At 42.3% G+C, this 18,460-nt stretch overlaps 1 protein-coding gene across 2 annotated transcripts; it reads right to left on the bottom strand.

Moving 5' to 3' along the window:
- Positions 1-284: 284 nt before the first annotated feature.
- tex2l (testis expressed 2, like) lies at positions 285-16,353 on the bottom strand. 2 transcript variants are annotated; one of them, XM_079372748.1, is made up of 12 exons: positions 16,247-16,353; positions 10,277-11,696; positions 7,971-8,171; positions 6,578-6,893; positions 5,648-5,898; positions 5,288-5,437; positions 5,104-5,203; positions 4,428-4,560; positions 2,924-3,055; positions 2,524-2,733; positions 915-1,035; positions 285-826 (listed from the first exon to the last, which is right to left on the bottom strand). In XM_079372748.1, exons 2-12 carry the CDS (start codon positions 11,663-11,665, stop codon positions 653-655), a joined length of 3,177 nt encoding a protein of 1,058 aa, XP_079228874.1. In that variant the 5' UTR covers positions 11,666-11,696; positions 16,247-16,353; the 3' UTR covers positions 285-652. The 2 variants fall into 2 exon arrangements, with proteins under 2 accessions (XP_079228874.1, XP_079228873.1); XM_079372747.1 differs by having other exon boundaries at positions 2,924-3,061.
- Between the last annotated feature and the right edge of the window lie 2,107 nt (positions 16,354-18,460).

The raw sequence follows: 18,460 nt of genomic DNA on the forward strand, positions 1-18,460 counted from the left end.
CTAAAAGACATCAAGAAGTTAAAAAAAAAAAAAACCTATTAAAAAATTCTGCCTACTTGATGTTATAATTCATGCATGAAAGGGTTTATTATTTCATTATTTCAAATTGAGAAGTAAATCAATGAAAATCCTGCAAATTAATCATTTTTAATGATATAAAGACATTTGGAAAAACGTCATTGTTGCTTTTTTATTAGCTAGCAAAAATCATACGACCCGTTCAGTGAACATGTTTGTGTTGCTTATCAAAGTTTGACCTCCGCTGTGTACATGCCATACAGTCAAATAAAACTGGCAAGAGTGTGTTTTTTTTTTTTCAAGCTTTATTCATTAAAGTCCATCGTCCTATAACTAAAGTGACGCTGAGCTGTAAACATGAGAGCAGCTTAATATTCTCACAGGGATCATTCACATGTAAACATTAGCAAAACAGGTTATTTCTGGAGTTTTTTGTAGCTCATTCTGACAGTACGTTAAAGTCATTCTCTTTAAGTTAGTATAAAAAAACACAGACTCTGTATTACTTAAAAACAGAACTTTATAACTCTGGTTTTGACACTCATCTTGAGGATTATTGAGTCTTTCTTTCCCTTTTCTTATTGTCCACACATATTGTATGTACTGTATGTGTGTGTGTTGAATCAGCGAGGCACTAGTCGGACTCTGCCCCAGAGACCTCAGCTGGGATCCTCTCGATGGATTCAGTGGACGAGCTCTGGGAGCGCTGAGACTTAGAGGACACGTTCTGTGATGCCTGAGGGCTCTCCATCCCAGCATGCATCAGGGGAAAGTAGATATCGTCCATGTTTGGAAGAACAAACACTTTCTGTCGGAGAAAAAATCATGAACGTGAGAAAGGGGGGAAAAAAACCCAGAGTCAATGAAGGTGTGTTGTTTTTATTTAGTTGGTTCACCTGAAACTCGTCCTGCAGTTTCTTTTCAATCCACTCGGTCACGTGACAGAAAGTCACCTCTCTCTCACCCAGTTTGGGACGGACGTGCACATCCAGCTTGGGGGGCTCACAGAAGCTGTACCTATAGAGGGAATACAACTCAACATCAAAACTATCACATATGTATTGAGCTTTTTATTTCTGTTTTTAGCCACCTTTCACTCTCATGTTGTTTCAAAGACAGGCTCATGTTGGAGTAATGTTTTAATAACAGATAAATTCATGTCCTCAGGCAGGAGAGGGGCAGATATCTAAAGCAGAGCGTCACTGATAAATCCTACAGTTACGAGCATATTCAAAACACATTTGTCTGTATGTGAATAACGCTGCAAACATATTGCAACTAAGAAACGTCAAAACTACATTTCAGGGAATTTAGAAACAACATTTGTCAACCAAAGAGAGCGAGACGTTTGCACCACAAACTGATTACAAGATTGTTAGGTTTTGCTGAGGGTTCATGTTAAAATTATGATTTTTTAATAATGTGTTTTTTTTTACCCAGGAATGTTGTTGTTCTTTGTTTTCTTTGAGAGCTTCTACATTTGCAATCAATTGTAAATGTTGTTAACAAGGGGCGAGGTTAACAAAATGTCTTTCATGGGCAAATTGTAAAAAGCACTTTTACGAATATCAAAGGCAGTAAACAAAATGTTAATTGCATCTGAAATAAATCTAAACAGGATTTTCTGCTTAAAGCAACAAAACAAACTAAATGTCCAAATAATGGAGGGTGAAGAGACGTGGATAAGCTGCACTTATTACTCACTGAAGACAGATACAATTATCAAAGTAATATGCATAACTCCACTTAACAGTCAGCACAAAGACCTTTTCTTCATCTTGTTTTAAACCAGTCAGACTGTTTTAATTATGAGAACTGATGCAATAAAACAAGGAACTCTGCAATCATGAGCTAATTTTGATCCATCTGCAGAAATATCGGACACTCTCAGCCACTGAGGCTGCGATACGGGGTCTGCTTTGATGTCTGCAGATTAAGATCTTTGACGTTTGTTGGGTTTTGCACCTGAAATTGACAAATCCACTTTTGACTTCGCAATTCAAATCTATTCAAGACGGATTATTCCACAGCAGAGATACAAAAGACTCCCGAGTCAGTTTGCAGCAGAAAATCTTGGTTTTTGCAAAGTCCTCTCTACTTTCAAAGTGCCACAGGAGCCTCATTTGTCAACAGACCTGTCAATCATTGAGTCACTCCGCCTTTTATTGGCAGCAAATAACTTACTTAAACTAAATTTCTCAGATAGTTGATCACATGGGCAAAAATCTGCATTATAAGAAGTAAGTTGAATGACAGAAATCCTTTTAGAGAAAAATGTATTTTATGTGTATATAGATTTTCTAGTTTGTCACATGTCCTGTCTGTTGACATAAAGGGGGAGGGGCTTATGACTGGAGGGAATCTGTGGGGGAGCGCCGAGCTTATCTTGTTATCCTTTATGTCGTCCATCTTTCTGGAGGATTTCCGATGGTGTGTGTGCGTAAAGAGGGATGAATAAACTTCACAGAGGAATCCTTTATCTCATCCTAATGCCTCGGTACTTACCATATCCTGTCTGTAGGCGGCGGTGGGATGTTGACGACCAGAGTCCCTGACAGCTCCTGGACCTCAACGGTAAGCAGCAGGGGCGTGTTGGACATCTCCTCAAACTTCTTCTTGATGAACTCGTTCTCTGCCGCCTTCTGGAAATACTTGGATTTGGCGATTTTGTCCACAAATTTTAAAATCTTCCTCCCCGTCTTCCCGCCTCCCGTGCTGTTAAAGACAGTGAGAGGAGAGCAGAGGATCAACGTGAACGTAGAATCCATTTGGAGCCCAACCAACACTATTTATAATCTGTTCAAGAACAATGAAAATCACAACACAGAAGGGCGGGATGTAACACTTCATGTGTTATTCACTTTACACCTTCCCTCGTTGTATCGGTATATTCGGTTAGATTTACCCGTCAGCAGCAGGTGAAGATCCCCTCTCTCCCATTGGACCCTGAGGCTCAGAGAGGAGCAGCTCTTCCTCGTCAGATGAACCAGCACTGGAGGACTCCTCGTCACTGTCGGCCAACACGTTGAAGATAGGCCTGCAGCTGGGAGGAAAGGGAACATTAATAATAACATTAAGTTATTTCCAATGACAAACATGTTAAAGATTTATGGAGTTTGGTGTTTGTTCATGTAGGACACTTAAGTTATACCTCCCAGCTGTAATCAGCTGACAGCAGACTGGTCGAATCATTGTTTCAATCACAAACAGGCACCAGTCAAGGTCACATCAAGGTCGTCCAACCTCTCTCTCAATGACCTCTGCTGATCGAGAAGCTTCACCTCTACCACCCCAGCTGCCTCCTTTCTGCCTGAAGCCTTTGGCTCCCCCTCGTGGGGAAAAGCATCCTTTGGACCGAGCCGATCAACGCCAAGAGAAACGACCCATTTAGCAATAAGATGGTTCCATTTAAAACGAGAGTTTTCCTGACTGAAAAACCTTTAAAAAAATGTTTTAACCTTGCAGACTTTAACAGACACCTACATGGTCGAACGCACAGGTGAGAAGAAGAAATCTTCCTATTTAAAGGGACGTTTTCGTAAGTGACGAATGCAAAGATGAAAAAGATCAATAAACACGAGTTCCTGTCTCGGTGTAAAGCCTGAAAAGCTTCACAGACAGCTCATGTGGAGCTCAGCCTGGACTGTAATCCCCAGCAGAGTGGGGTCTATGACAGGCGATGTAACGCTGATCAATGTAATGTGAAGCTTTGCTCTGCAGGGATCAGGGGACAGACAGAGAGGTGTGTAGGTGTGTGTGTGTGTGTGTGTGTGTGTGTGTTGTGAGGAGAATGAATATGCAGGCTTTACTGTTATGTGGGCTTTCACTTCTGCTACTTAGCCGGGTTAATATGATCGGTGTTGATGTTAAGATGACAGAAATACTGATGCTTGATATTTTTAAAAGGGTACTCCACAGATTTTAAATCCAAAAGCTTATTCATCGTCACCAGCAGTCCGCCGTTTAAACCGCTGCTCCTTGGCGTCTTTTTTTGTAGAGCTAATGACGTCATCATAGAAAGTCTAACAAAGACGACGGCGAGCTCCATTATACTTTACATGCTTTAGGCTCCAGCGTTCTGCAGGCTGCATAAAGCCTGGAAGTAAAGATGTACCATCAGCCTTACAGAAGGCAATATTAGATATTGACTGGAGAGGCTTTTCATTAGTTCAGGTGTATTAAGTACCAGTGGGATACTGCGAGAAGGAGGAGTACTAAGATTATTTCACTTGTTACCTCACACCATGTCAGTCATGATATTATAAAAAAGTCATTTTAAAGGGGACATATACATAATCCACTTTGAGTGTCTACAGACCCTGTTTTACAACACAGAGAGAATGCTCTGTTTTAAATGTGCTCTCCTTGTGATGTCACAGTGGGATTCTGGTTTAAAAAACGGTACTGACCGTGGGCTGCCAGTCTCAGTAGTACAGTCTGCTTCCTGTCCGCCATCCTTCCCCAGCTTGGACAGGTTGAACTTGGTCTGCAGGGTCATCTGCAGGGCACCAGTGTAGACCAGCTGCAGCTCCAACCAAAGGCCTGCAGGGGGCAGCACACACAGGTCAACAAACGGACCGCCAAAATTAAGACAAAGCTTGTGAAGCCTCGTAGCCTAATCTGAACACACACCGCTTAGTGGGTAGATTAAACAGCTTTCCATGTGATTATCGAGCCTTGAAATTAAATTTATAAAACATTTACGGCGGATTATAAATCTCCTTTAGGAGCAAATGCACGGAGCGGGCAGAGAAGCTGAAAACAGGATAATTTGTTGATGGGCGGTTGTATAACAGCAAAGTGGGTGGGGGAAAAACATGCTGACACACTTAAATTGTCCTCGCCGTTTCGAATGGGGTCTGCCAGATTGCTTGATTTAAACACACACACGCCAACATGCTCTAAATGTCGTTTGAGATTACTCGAGGATAACAACGTCTGATCTGATGCTCTGCAGCTCCAAGATGTACTTTCAAAAAAATCAACCTGTTGTCTTTTCACACATCACCTTCTGTAATTTTGTGCGTGTGTGTAAATAATTGTTTATTGATTTTGTGCACCATTTCACCTCCAATCTGAACTCACCTCTGTGGTTGACCTCTGGCCTGGAGGTCGACATTATCTGTGGCATCGAGTGGCCCATATCCAACTCAGTCAACTTCAGCTCATTCATAAAGTAAGGCAGCTGTAAAGAACATAGAGTACATTACACATTTAATTAAAGAACAAAGTGTCCATCTGAAGGAAGGATCAGTCCTCGTGTTCTCACTCTGATTTTGCTCAGCTTCTTCTGGATCTTATGAGAAACCACGTCGGCCCAGTGCTTCTCTCGCAGGAAGTCCCAGAAGATTCGACCAATTAAAGCGTTCACCCAAGCAGTCTGGCTCGTCCCGGGGTACTCTGCTAGATCACAGGTACACTGTAAAAAAAAAAAAGGAAAAATACTGTGTATTAGGTTGAGGCAAGGACAAGACAAGTATCAGTTTAGTTCAATTTAGAGTTTAAAAACTGGGGGGGGAAAGGCCCAACTTTTTATGGAAACAAATAAACGATGGTTTTTTATTCACTTTCTCTGTAGTTTTAATTCTTCCTCGGTCATATCAACTTTTTATCCAAAAGTATGACTTACATTTCCTTTAATAGTGGGGCTTGTCTCTGTGCTGATGCTGGAGAGGGGGGTCCACTCCTCTAGAGCCAGGAGACGAGCCATGTAGCTGGGGTAGTCTAGCAGTGAAAGGCCCCTGGTGACACTGGAGCTTTGGCTAACGTGAGCTGGAGGAGAGGCAGGGGCATCATCGTCATTGCTGCCCACTCTGCTGGGGCTTCTGCTGCCCGGGAGGTTAGATGAGCTGCTAACTCTCTGTACTGGAGCTGATCCACCTGGGAAAATACAGAAAGCATCTGGTTAAGAATCATTTGATTCAAAAAGGGGTTTTTTTTTTTTTTCTTTATTTGTTTACACAAATACGTTCAGGGTTCAAGGTTTACTTTATTGTCAATTCCAAAATATGTCAGACATACAGTGAAATCGAAATTATGTTTCCCCCCTCCATACGGTGCAATGTAGATTTAAAAAAAAAAAAGGTACGGTAAAATATGAAATAAAATGAGGTAAAATAAGATAAATAATATTTACACTCATAAAATCTAAATGTGCAAAAAGTACAAAGTTAAATAAAATGGAATCTAAAACAAGATTTGGAAAAAAGTGAAAACTGTTTTGGTTACAATGACCGTTTGTAAATTGAGTGTAAGAAAGAGGGTAACTATTTTGTGGGTGTTTTGAGGAAACAATTATAGCTCGTGTTATACTGCAGAATCTGTTACTACAAACTTACACTGATTATAAACAGCTGGCAGGAAATCTAGTTTTTTCTGATCCCTTTGCTCCGTCATGTCAGAGATCTGTGAGATCTGTTTGTTCCCTTCAAAGGGATTGGCTTAGAAATGTAAAGAGTTGGAGCATATAATCCATAATCCACAGATACATAGCAGTTATAGCTTGATGCCTTATGTCGAAGCCGTCTCTGCACTAATGCTTTATTGACGTTTCTCTCACCCGATCTGGACGCACATCTGCCAGGCCTGTCCTCTCTCTCTGTATCCAAGGACACGCGCAGGAAGCGATGAAACCACTCTTCTTTCTCCCGTCCCGTGCGGCCGAAGAGGTAAAGAGTGGTGGGAAGCTCACGGTCCCCTTTTAGAGGACTTTGTTGTGGACTCGACGGCTCAGCTCCAGGCTCCTCTTCCTGACTCTCCTCTGATCTTCCTCCCTCGGCCTCCCGGGAGACTGCTCCTCTCTCCAGTTGGATGCAGATGGGATACTTCGGGTTCCACACCCTCTTTCGAGCCAGCACAGATGGCAGCAGGAATACCTTTGGGGAACAGGGCAGAGATTAGTTGTGTCAAATCACTCAGCAACTGTTAAATGTGCAGACAGAAGTCCCAACTCTGAATTATTGATTAATGCAGAAAAGTTTGAGAACATTTTCTAACCGTTTCTTTCCATTGAAGCTTCATCACTTCCAACTGTTATTCCCAACTTTATTCCCTCTTTATTATTAGTGTCGTAATCACCAGTGTTCACTTGAACATCCGTCTGTTGTTATGAACAGATGTTCTGTGTGTGTCACATCTTTTAAAGTCCCCAGGAAACTGAACTTTGAGAGTTCAAACTGCTGTTGTCACTGAGACGGGATCAAATCAATCACAACATAGAAAGTAGGACTTAACTTTGGAATTCATTTGATTCAATTCAGAAAACTTTATTTGTCCCGGGGGGGCAACTCCAATTTGATTGGATCGTTAGCTACGACAAAGCCTTTAAATTGGTGGAAAAATTAATAACCCCCCCGACTGCTGGATAAGTTGATGAGTCAGACGTTTGAAATGTTATTAAATGTCAAATACTGAGATAATGCTTTACTGAAAATCCATTTAGCAGATAAATGAAAATTAAACAGAATCACTCCGTATCAAATCTGGGAAACGTGTTTTCATTTCATGGGGACTTTTTTCTTTAAGTTGTTTTTTTTAGGTCATTTTCCAGGACAGGAAATGTTGGGAGGAGAGACGTGCAGCAACGGGCCGGTTTTGGGGGCGGGAGCAGCTATGGGGACTTGGGTTTGGAACCGAAGGGTCTCTGTTTCAAGTCCCGGTGCGGACCACAATATGGAAGTTGTTCTGGTAGCTGGAGAGGTGACAGGGAACTTCCGGAGCTCTGCCGAGGTGCCGTTGAGCAAAGCACTGAAACCCCAACTTCCCTGATGCGGCGCCACTCTGATATCTTCATGAATGCATGTCCACAGCTCCTGTTTATACCGTACATGTGTGTAATTCAGGGATTAATAAAGTTGTTTTTTTAAAGAAAAAGGAGGCGCTGCGACAGGACTAAAAAAACATCCTGAAAGACAAACACTCCCGTAACCCCGTTACTGAAGCTATGATCCTACTTTGCTCTTTGCAAGCTGAAAGGAGCGGGACTTGATGAAGGCGGCCTCCTGGACTCTCTCATCGAACGCCGCCCTGCGGCTGATGTTGTTACGCGAGGAGTCCAGACGGAGACAGGAGCCCTCCAGGGTGGCAAACACGGAGTGAGTCATCGCTGGGTGGTAGGTTTCTGGATCATAATCGTGGATCTCATTCATCCAGCCCTGAGGGTGCAGAGAGGAGGTCTTAATTAAAACATCACCCGGCATGGATTCAAGATGTTTATCTCCAACAAAACACATTGTGGGAAGTTTCAGTGTAAAGGAGGGTTAATTGGACTATAAATATATTGTTTTTAAAGACAGTTTGAGGGACATATCTTAAGCAGTTCACACTTAATACCAAACGTGAAAGATTTAATTCATCATATTTTTATAAAAGGTATTCTTACATGTTCAATTTAGCCGTGTGATAAATGCAGAAGAGGAGTTGAGCTGAGGATTTAGAGGAAGCACTCATCCAGAATAATATCATTACCAGAGAATATGCATGGACTACAACGATAATAGATTTTTGTTTTGGGGGATTTTCTGCCCTGGATTTGACCTTGCAGGGAACACATGCTTCTTGATTTCATACTGTCGTCAACTCTACCAATCAGAAGCTTAGGTTGCAGATGTAGAGGTCAGGATTAGAGGCGGGGTCGTGGGTTAGGGTAAACCAGAGCTTGTAAACAGATATCAAAGCAAATAAAACCCCCTGATCCTCCTCATATTTGCAGAAGATGCAATGTTACTACATTTTTGTTAAGCATGTCCTTTTTTTTTTTTTTTTTGATAAAGTTGTGTGATTAAAAACATCATTAATTGCAGTTTCATCCTCATTAGGAGTGCTCTCATAATAAAACATCAGCCTTTCTCACTCTGTCGTCCCTAAAACTCCTCTGAGACGATGCAATGCTAACTTCTGTTTTTAACGGCGTTCAGACTGGAATTTAACGGCTAATGACCAAAGAAGTGAATCATCTGCAGAGACGGTATATCCAGCCGTCACTGTGTCTTCGGTCCTGTCAAATGACAGCTTCCTCCTGTCTGGATTCTCACTAATTGCGTCTGGAGCTGCCTGTGTCTGGATGGTGGCTGTCCTCTCCAGTTGCTGTGAGTCAAGCTCAGCCAGGAGGAGAACATTAATTACCTCTGCGGCTAACTTACTTCTTGTTCAGTTTTTCATTCCAGGCACTTTCAGACGTAGCAGACGCTTTAATCTGTGAAGCAAAGAGTCACCAGAGGCGCTGCGGTGACTCGCTGACTGCTCCTTTTAAGAGCAAATTAGTACGATTGAAAACCAATTAGCAGAAGTCTTGTTTGAGAACAGAACTTGAACACGACTCGGCGTGCAGACATCAATCATCTTCACGAAGTCCCTGTTGTTTTCTTTTTGATGCTGTTATGACACAGTCAGAATCACGAATAGGAGAAAAACTGGTTGGCGAGATGTGTTAATACTGAAGTTGCCATGGCAACAGATCTGACACTGGCCACTTCTTTATGACCACGTAGCCATGTAAGCAGCGATCTGTAGCAGCAGACGAGTTTACGTTTGTACTTTCCAACTTTGCGATGAAAATCTGGAGGGAAAACGTTTTCTCGTTTTTCTCGTCTCCTCTTAGCTGTTCAACATTTTAAACAAACAGAACAATGCATACTGCAAAACAGAGTCTATTTTTTTGGGTTAAAATCGTTTAAAAGCCGCACTGCCACGCTCAGCTCCTTTAAGTCACGCCTTAAAATTATTCAGGCTTTTAATTAGAAATATACTGTCTGCCTTCCACCAACACATTCTTCCTTTCTTAATAGTTTTTAGCAGTTGTTCCTTTATCGAGTATTTTTACATTCTTCTCTCTTTTAATGATGTATGATTTTTCTTTTGCTCTGTTTTTTTTAAAATTTCAGTTGCATTCTTTCCTTAAGCTCTGCTTGAATGTTTTAATGTTTTTATTTCTGTGAATTGCCTTGTGTCTGAACAGCGCTGTTTAAATAAACTTGCCATGCATTGCACTTAGTTGTCTGTTAAAGAGGACACATTAATGCCCTTTTCCACCTTTTCAAACAGCGCCCCCCTGTGGTCTAAATGAAACATCTGTGTTTCTGTGCTCTGGCCCAAATATAACATGAATCAAGCAGCATGTTATATGCCCCCCCCCCCCCCCCCCCCCCCGGAGACATCACTCCTCTGTAGCAAGAAAAAAAATGGCCGACCTGCTCAAAAGTTTTGCTCTAGGCTTTCGCTCTAAAATGACATTTTCTTTCAAAATGATTTATCTGTTTACCTTGAGGGTTTCAGGCTCACTGATGACGGTACCTCCAGTCAGAATCTCCTCTTCGAAGAAAGTCAGCCCTGGTCTGCGTGACGGATCTGAGCTGCAGGACCCGGAGGAACCCATTCTGATGAGCATCAATCCCAACAAGAAGCCCAGTGCCAACCCAAGAGCGAGGCCAGAAAAGTACGGACTGAGAGGTAAGATGAAATAACCATAGGACAGCACCGCCACACAGAATAAACTCATGCGTGGCAGAGGATGAGGGGGACGGGGAATGGTAGAAGTCCTGATCAGTGGCGTTGGTAACCTCTTTGCCTTCCTGCGAGTCTCGAAAGCGAGTACTTGAATCGTTTCCCCGTCTGTACATATCTCTAGCTCCTCGTCTCGCTGATTTATTCTGTTGGTATGCAAGGGACACGGACCACCAAATCTTTTCCCAGGATATTTAACGGAGGGCCAGTCGAACACCGGCAAAACATCACCATCAGGTTTTCTTGTATTCCTAACTGGAGAGTCTGAAAGAACCGTGTCTGTGCTACTTTCTCTTCCCAAGCACCTGGAGCTGCCCTGATGGGCGCCCTGCGTCCTCCCCTGGTGTTTGGGGCTTCCTGTGCTCTCCTCTCTCCTGATCTTACTAAACATGCTGCTCAAAGGCTCGTGAACGGCCTCCGACAGCTTCCTCTTTGTGTCCTCGAGCTCCATTTTGAAGAACCCACCCTTCGAACCCTCGCCGCTCGGGGATAGAGAGCAAGGCGAAGGGGGCGCAGTGCGTGAGTCGCCGTTGCTGCGGGTCTTCGGTTGGGTGAGCTGCTTCCACAAGTGAAGGTTGAGGCGGGAGTCCGATTTTGACTGGGATACCTCGGGCTCAGAGCGGGAGAGCTCTGTCGAAATTGATTTCACGAGACTAAGAAGGGGCTTGGGTCTCAGGGTGGAACTTTCTTTGGGTTCCAGCTCCGTGGAGAGAGACTTGACCAGACTCGCGAGGGGTCGATGCCTGGGCGAAGATGGGCCTGGAGAAAGGAAGCTTGGGCCAGAGGTTGAGCAGTTTCCCAAAGAGCCAGGCGACGAAGGAGAAAGAGGTACGTGGAACGCCTGGGACTGCAACCCTCGATTATCCTCATCGGTAAGCGCCCTCTCCTTGGAGAGAGAGATCGATGGGTCGTCCTCATCGCGATCGAGAGAGAAGATGAGCTCACTTTCATCTAAGCTGTGCCATTCTCCTTCGGTGCCGGTCAGCTGGATTACAATCCCTCGAGGAAGATGTCTCTTGTTCCCGAGGGAGGAGGCACTGACCTGGGAGAGGTCGAGAGCAGGGATGTGAGGATCCTGGAGAGTCCTTCCAGCTCCTCTTCCTTTGTCCTGGCTTTCCTTTTCCCCATATGCTCCACTCTCTGCCATGTCTCCACTTCACATTGCACAGCCAAGGCACCTAAGTGTCAGTGAACAGGAATAAATAAAGAACATGGTCAGCGACATTATTAAGCCTCGGGGGGGGCAGGACAAATAAAAGCAGTCAGAGAATGAGACTCGGAGTGGGAGGAAGAGGGGGAATATTTTCAAAGCTCGAGCCTCATTTTCACAGGAACTGCCGACCAGTGCGAACCACGTATTAGAGTGTGAATATGACGCAGTGTAGCTGTGAACAGAGATGCGGAAATCTAAATTAATCCAAAGACTAGTGAGCATGAATCGGTTCCAAGTGAGCACCTCTCCCATAGCTGTCGCTCCACATACTGAATGAGTTTTAGAGGCTTGCAAAAATAGACAGGCTGTGTCTCCCCCAAATGTTGCAAAAACTAGGGCAGCTCAGGCTCGGCTCTTCATACTAATGGGGCTGATTGAAATGCTCTTTTTAAAACTTTATGTTATCACATGCACACAAGCTATCTGTGCACGTGCACAGCCAGACACATTGTTCAAAACTCTTTGAACAAACACTCAAAGTTTTGGGTTGAAAAAAAAAAGGCATTACCTAACTCGCTGTCTGAAGGAATATTCTGCATGTCATCTCCCCAAGGAAAAATAAAAACTAGTGTAAGCAGTCTGAACCCCCTGAGAGCTCACTGTAGGCCATTAAAACACTCACACCAACCCCCCCCCCCCTTCCCTCGGATGTCTTCTCAAGCCTTTTTAAAGAGATGAAGCTGAACACTCTCTGTGTTGTTCTCCCCCCCCCCCTCCCATGTGGCTTTTGTGTGTCAGCATGGCATGTTTCTACAAAACACATTAGACAGCCACCACCTACTGAGTTGTCAAAATGAAGATGAAAAAAAAAACAGCAGAGAACAGAGACGCAGTGTGTGTATCACAAGCTGTCAGGGAGAAAAGAGCAGTTCTGGATCACTGGACAGAAGCAGGGAAACGGCACAAAGACCCACGAGGGACCTTTTTCATTGTTTTATTTTTTTTCATTGGTCAAGTGCCCTGCTCTGTATGCAAGTCAAAGCCTACCTCCTGTGATTGGTCAGATTTACGTAAGTGCATTACAGCAATGTGTGGCACATTTTCAACCAATTCCACAGCAGCTGGTGGATTCTGACTAATCTGCTCGCACCAAAAATGGACGGTGGGGAGATAAAGCTCATGGCACACATGCAGGCAGGCGACATTAGACCTTCAGTCTGTGGGCAGACAGAGACCAGGACCTGACAGATACTCACCATATAACAACACACACACACGAAAAGTCTGTTAAGTTAACACTGTTTCGTCATCGACAGCTCATCATAGCGCAACAATCAGACAAAATGTAAAGCGTTTTCTGTCTATGGGATCCAATCATGTTCTTTTCCCATTTATCGATATTCACTTAAAAATTGCTGCGGCTATTCAAGAACCTTTTCATTAAGGGAATCTGAACATGTAGTACTTCTTTTATCTTACTCAAACTCAGCGTTTAAATGTTTTTGTCCCGAACCATCACATTCGACTACACATGAAAACAATCATGGCAGTATTTACACCCCAATAACTGTTTATTAAAGGATGTTAAAGGGACTATTTGTAACTTTCAGAAATACCGCATGAAATACCTGCTCTCTGCATGAACTAACACCCGGGCCTCACAGGATTTATCGGTGTCATGTTTTCAGAGGAGATAAGTGAAGTGGCACTTTTTGTGAGTTTATAGTTTGCAAAATACACACTGAAGACTGAACTATGTTTGACTCAGCATGAAAGTGATACGTTAATACGCAGGAGGAATCGATTGTTTCACAGCTGTTTATGTATAATTTATAAAGCCTTGTCACCTTTTAATAATGTTAGGATCAGAAATGTTAGCAGTAAACTGCCTGGTGCACGAGCCACAACTGCAGAGTCAACTGGAAGCTGAGTGAAACATGCAGCTCAAAGACTCGCCTCATGTGCAAACAATGAAAACATCTTTGTTTTTCTTTGTTTACAGACGCCGCAGTGAGCTGCAGCGTGCGCAGCATGAGGAGGAAAAGGAGAATACGTCTGTGGTTCATGTAAATTCTGACCCGAGACTGTCGGTGCTCGTCCTTCCTGTCGCCTTCAAGTAGAAAGGAATCGAGTCAGTAGTGTAGTGCTGCCTTAAGAAGTCAATATACTCTTAAACAGTTGACATAGCTTTAGAAAACTAAGGTAGCATTAGTCCTGTAGGTAAAGAAAAGTGTTGGCATAATGTGATACTAGTCCATCCAACAGTATTTGAGAAATTACCCCAAATGTCTCACTAAAGTCAAAGGCAGGAGATCAACAGGATTAGATTTCACAAATATGTTGGAAAAAGGCTTCTGTGATCTTTGTAGACTTCTCCAGTGCTGCCTTTTGGGTTTTAGTGTATTTTTTTTAAACATTCAACTGTGTGAAACCCTGAGGACAAATAATGTATAAAACTAGAGGATTTAAAGGAGAACTGCAAAAAAAGAGGATAAGAAGGAACAAAGAGTGGGTAAGTGTGTTACTGTAAATGCACTTCATGCAAAAACTTCTGTCCTCCAACATCTGCAGGAGGAGGTTTATCAGAGGTGATTATCTGAGTCCTAACCAGCTGCTTTTCATATTTAATGATGAGCTCACTTGTAAAAGTTTGAATAAGAGAGCTGCGTGTGACAACTGTGACACGAAGCGCATCGGTGTTTGATCAAACCACTACATTCTTAATCAGTGATGGTATCAGCCTGTCACTCATGGTACCACGTGTGTGTGTGTGTGTGTGTGTGTGTGTGTCTATATGCTGGAGGGGTTTGTGTGCAACTCTCCCATCGGGCATGAACGGTAAAACTCTCAGATTAACATTAATGCAGGGTTTTAACGGGAAATCTGACAAATCACAGAGTCGGATTATGAGCTAAACCAACATTTGGTGGGTTGTGTTTCCAAGCTGTAGCTCATCTCTGTGACCCAGCGTTAATTTGAGTTATTATAAACACAATCCTTCAGGGCTCCTTGTGAAACAAACGTTCAGACTTAAGGTCAGAGACACTTACGGTAAGTATAGTTCCTCCCATACTGTGCGGATGAATGGAAAATCTGAACAAACAGGAAATATTTTGCAGATGATTTTTCACAGTTTTTAAAATTTAAAGCTAAAACTGCTGGCACTAATCTAACTAGATCACAATTTTTTTTTTTTTTTAAAAAGGTACTAATTGAGTCTGGTGCACACTTTGATTGATAATTACAATGAACTTCTTTTAAATATATTTTACTATCTACTACTTTAAACTTCTATAAAGTACAAAACTTAACAAAGTTGTACCTTTGAATGCACGACATTTACTTCAAAAGAGTAATCGCTTAACAGATTCAAAATATGCAATTTTGAAATTAACTACTTCTTCTTGTACTTTTATACACTATACTCATATTCATGTTTTTAATTGGTACACAGAATTTCTACAGGCTTATTGCTCCCTTGTCTAAAGTAAAATCTTCTTTATTCATCTACAGTTAAAAGTAAATCAATTATTTCATGTTCGCCCTCATGTAAAACATCTCTGGGTTAATTAACACAAATTAATTATAAATTAATTATAAATTCATGCAGTTATCATCATCATTATTAATAATATACATTTATGAAGACAGTGTTCCTTTTGTGACTGCATGAAAATCTCCAGATTAACAAAACATGTGTGCAACTTAATTTGACTTGAATTACTGTAAAAAACAAACAAACAGTTAATGTATGTTTGTATTTGGAGCTTTCTATAATGTAGCCATGGACGATGACAGGGAAGCTTGTTGCTCCCTGTTTGCGCCCTTTAACCTTTAGCCTGCATGTGACTCCTATATGCACTCTGCCATCACGATTGTTGTTTGCACACATTTATCAGCAGATTTTTGCACACTGAGCTGAAATGATGAATTCACTATTATATTCATCACAAGATTCATCTGTAACATCAGCGCTCACTCAGATGTGTTCAGTCATTTTTAGACCTGAATGTTGAACATTTATGTTAGGAGTCACATATGAGGATTGTAACCTGTTTGAGTTTTTGTTAAAAGCTTTGTATTTGAGGTCTAAAGATGTAAGAGACGTACTTTGAGGCCAAACTATTTCCTTAAAATGAGAAAAAATCATGTGAGTTACGAGCTCAGTTACACCAACATCGGTAAACAATGGATCTATTGACAGATCTCCATGCTCCAGGTTTTTTTTTTGCAGGGACAAAATATGTGATCAAGTCCATAAAAAAAAAAACAAGTGTCAAATTATGAGAATAAATTCACGCATGGAGGCAAGTGCTCTCAAACTTGTGCCTTGCCTTTTCACCATCGATGTTACAGAATGCAGAAGAAAAGTGTGACAGTCAGACCCTCATTAGAAGCTTAAAGAACATGTTAAAAAGCTCACGCTGTGCGTGTAGTATACATGCAGTATGCCCACTTGGCAAACCATAAATACCCTTTAAGTCTATAGCTACATGCAAGTATAATTTCTGCAGAGCTGCAGATCGTCTCCACAGAGGATTGCAACACATGTGTAGACGAAGAATGCATGCTTACCCGAAAAATTATTCTGTGCATAGAAATGTTCTCTAAACCCGCCGGTCTGTGTTCTCTGCTGCTAGATCCATATGTGTGCGTAAAAACCGCGGCGCGAGAAGTCTCAGCGCGCTCTCTCCCTCTCTCTCTCTCTCTCTCTCTCTCTCTCTCTCTCTCTCTCTCACGCAGCCACACTCACCTCCCCGTAACTGACTGCATTCATCCAGATGTGTCATGCGCTGCCGAGAATCACAGCTCACCCAACTGATTATGAAAAGCATGGCTGCATGATAATCCAGATTAAGAGTCCTACAGCCCCATCGGACTCGCATACAAACTCACCCACACGAGTATAAATGCAAAGGAGTAACTGCTGGCTGATTGTGCAAAACATGTTGACAGCTAAAGTCCAGCCTGCGGGTATAATAGCACTGTTTTCTATTACAGATCATCCATGCAACAGAAGGATCCAAATTGTTACCAAAAGGTTTGTGGCACTTTGGATTGTGAGATGTGTTTATGACATTAGAGAAGAAAAAAAGGATAAAACAGAGAATCAACCTCCCATCCAACCCTTTCTCCTTCCCTTCCTCCATCTTGGCCTAAATAAAACACAGTGAAAGCCCCAGAAATGACAATGTGAAGAACGGGGCAGAGTCGTGTGCAAGCTGCAGCTGGGGTGAGAGACAAAACCTCCCATCCATCACTGGCTGGAAGAGGTGGATGAACAGCTCTGCTGCTAACACTCTCTAATCACACCACATTATTATCCACGTCCATTTGAGTCTGACATCCTCTTTTTCTTTTCTTTTTTCCCCGTTGCCTTTGTGTTAGTCTGTTTTATTTACTGATTCACAGATCACAAAATATCCGGTTTTTTATTTAAAAAAAAAAAAAAAAAAGTTGTAATTATTTCTTTGGAGCAACATAAAATCCAAATAAAACATAAACTTCTACATTATTTGTGGTTTTAAAATACACATCCAGGAAATTACAAAAAGGAATACTTTTTAAATATAATATTTTCCTCAGAAACATGGGAGGTGTCAAAAGGAGATTCATTTTCTCAGTCAGGGTTACTGCAGATGTTTTAAATGGAGTTTTGTGGTGTAAGGTCTGAAATGTTGACAATACCAAAACAGGGTCATCCCATGACAGAGCTGTGACCAACTAAGCACCACTTGGCCTCAGCCCACATGACGACATCCACGGCGAATGCACAGGCAGACCTCCAACCTTACAGTGCTCACAAACTGCCTGCACGGATCGCCACTCAAAGTTGAGGATCATGAAATTTGGGCCGGCATGTCCATTGTTTCATACATTCACCGTGGTGTCTTTGGCTGACCATCTGTTGCAGGGCATCATAAATCCTGTTACATATTTCATTTAATGAGGCAATTTTTTTTTCTTCTTACGTCTCTTGACCTGGTTGCAGCTGAGCTGGCTGCTGCGTACCCACTCCATCCCTGAGAGATGATGGACTATGACGGACACAGCGCATCATCATAATCAGGGCTGGGCAGCAGACCTTGTGCTGGACCATGGAGATTATTAATACCAAAGAGCCCTGCAGGAGAATTAGAGCCCTGGAGCAGTTTGTTTGGAGACAGTTTTCAGGATTATCGGTGGGACAGAAAAATCACAATATCAATATATGAACAGTTACTTCCTGTGTCAAGTCACACGACAGCCTCAATGTCTTTTCACTGGTGCTTAGGCTGCTGTGGTAAGGTGCCAAAAGCTGACTTTCCACACTTCTAATCCCATCTGTAGTGACCATTAAGTCTGTGGAAGCATTTCTGCTTCTCCAAGACGGAAAATGAAAAGTGTTGAGTGACAACAGACGAGACAAAAACTGTGTGCAGACATTACAAGAAGACGAGGAACTACACAAACAACACAACTAACAACTATGATGCAGCGTTTAATCGACACCTCAGTGAGAAGCTCCGCCTCCGATCACCTCCACTTAATGAGAGAATAAAAACATTAAAAACAGGAATCTTCATTATTTATCTGCAGTCTCATTTTCAAATCGTGAGAGAATCGTATCGTGAGTTTAGTGAATCTTTTACATCCATATTAAATAATACACATACAGAGAAGCTTTTCCACTGATGTACTGAACCTTAGTATAAAGCAACGTTTATTCTTATCACATAAAATGAATAAAATAAAAATCTCCCCAGAGTTCCCCCTCTTACAGTAAATCTAATACCTCTTCATTGTTAT

This window comes from Symphodus melops (assembly GCF_947650265.1).
Source record: "Symphodus melops genome assembly, chromosome: 21".
NCBI classification, from domain to species: Eukaryota; Metazoa; Chordata; class Actinopteri; order Labriformes; family Labridae; genus Symphodus; species Symphodus melops.

Bases quoted from the DNA above. Each gene is read 5' to 3' on its own strand.
- tex2l (XM_079372747.1), bottom strand. From the start codon at position 11,665: ATGGCAGAGAGTGGAGCATATGGGGAAAAGGAAAGCCAGGACAAAGGA. The intron at 3,062-4,427 runs GTCAGTACCGTT...CTTTCCTCCCAG, and splicing joins ACTGAGACTGGCAGCCCACG to CTGCAGGCCTATCTTCAACG. The intron at 1,036-2,523 runs GTAAGTACCGAG...TTCCCTCTATAG, and splicing joins CCGCCTACAGACAGGATATG to GTACAGCTTCTGTGAGCCCC.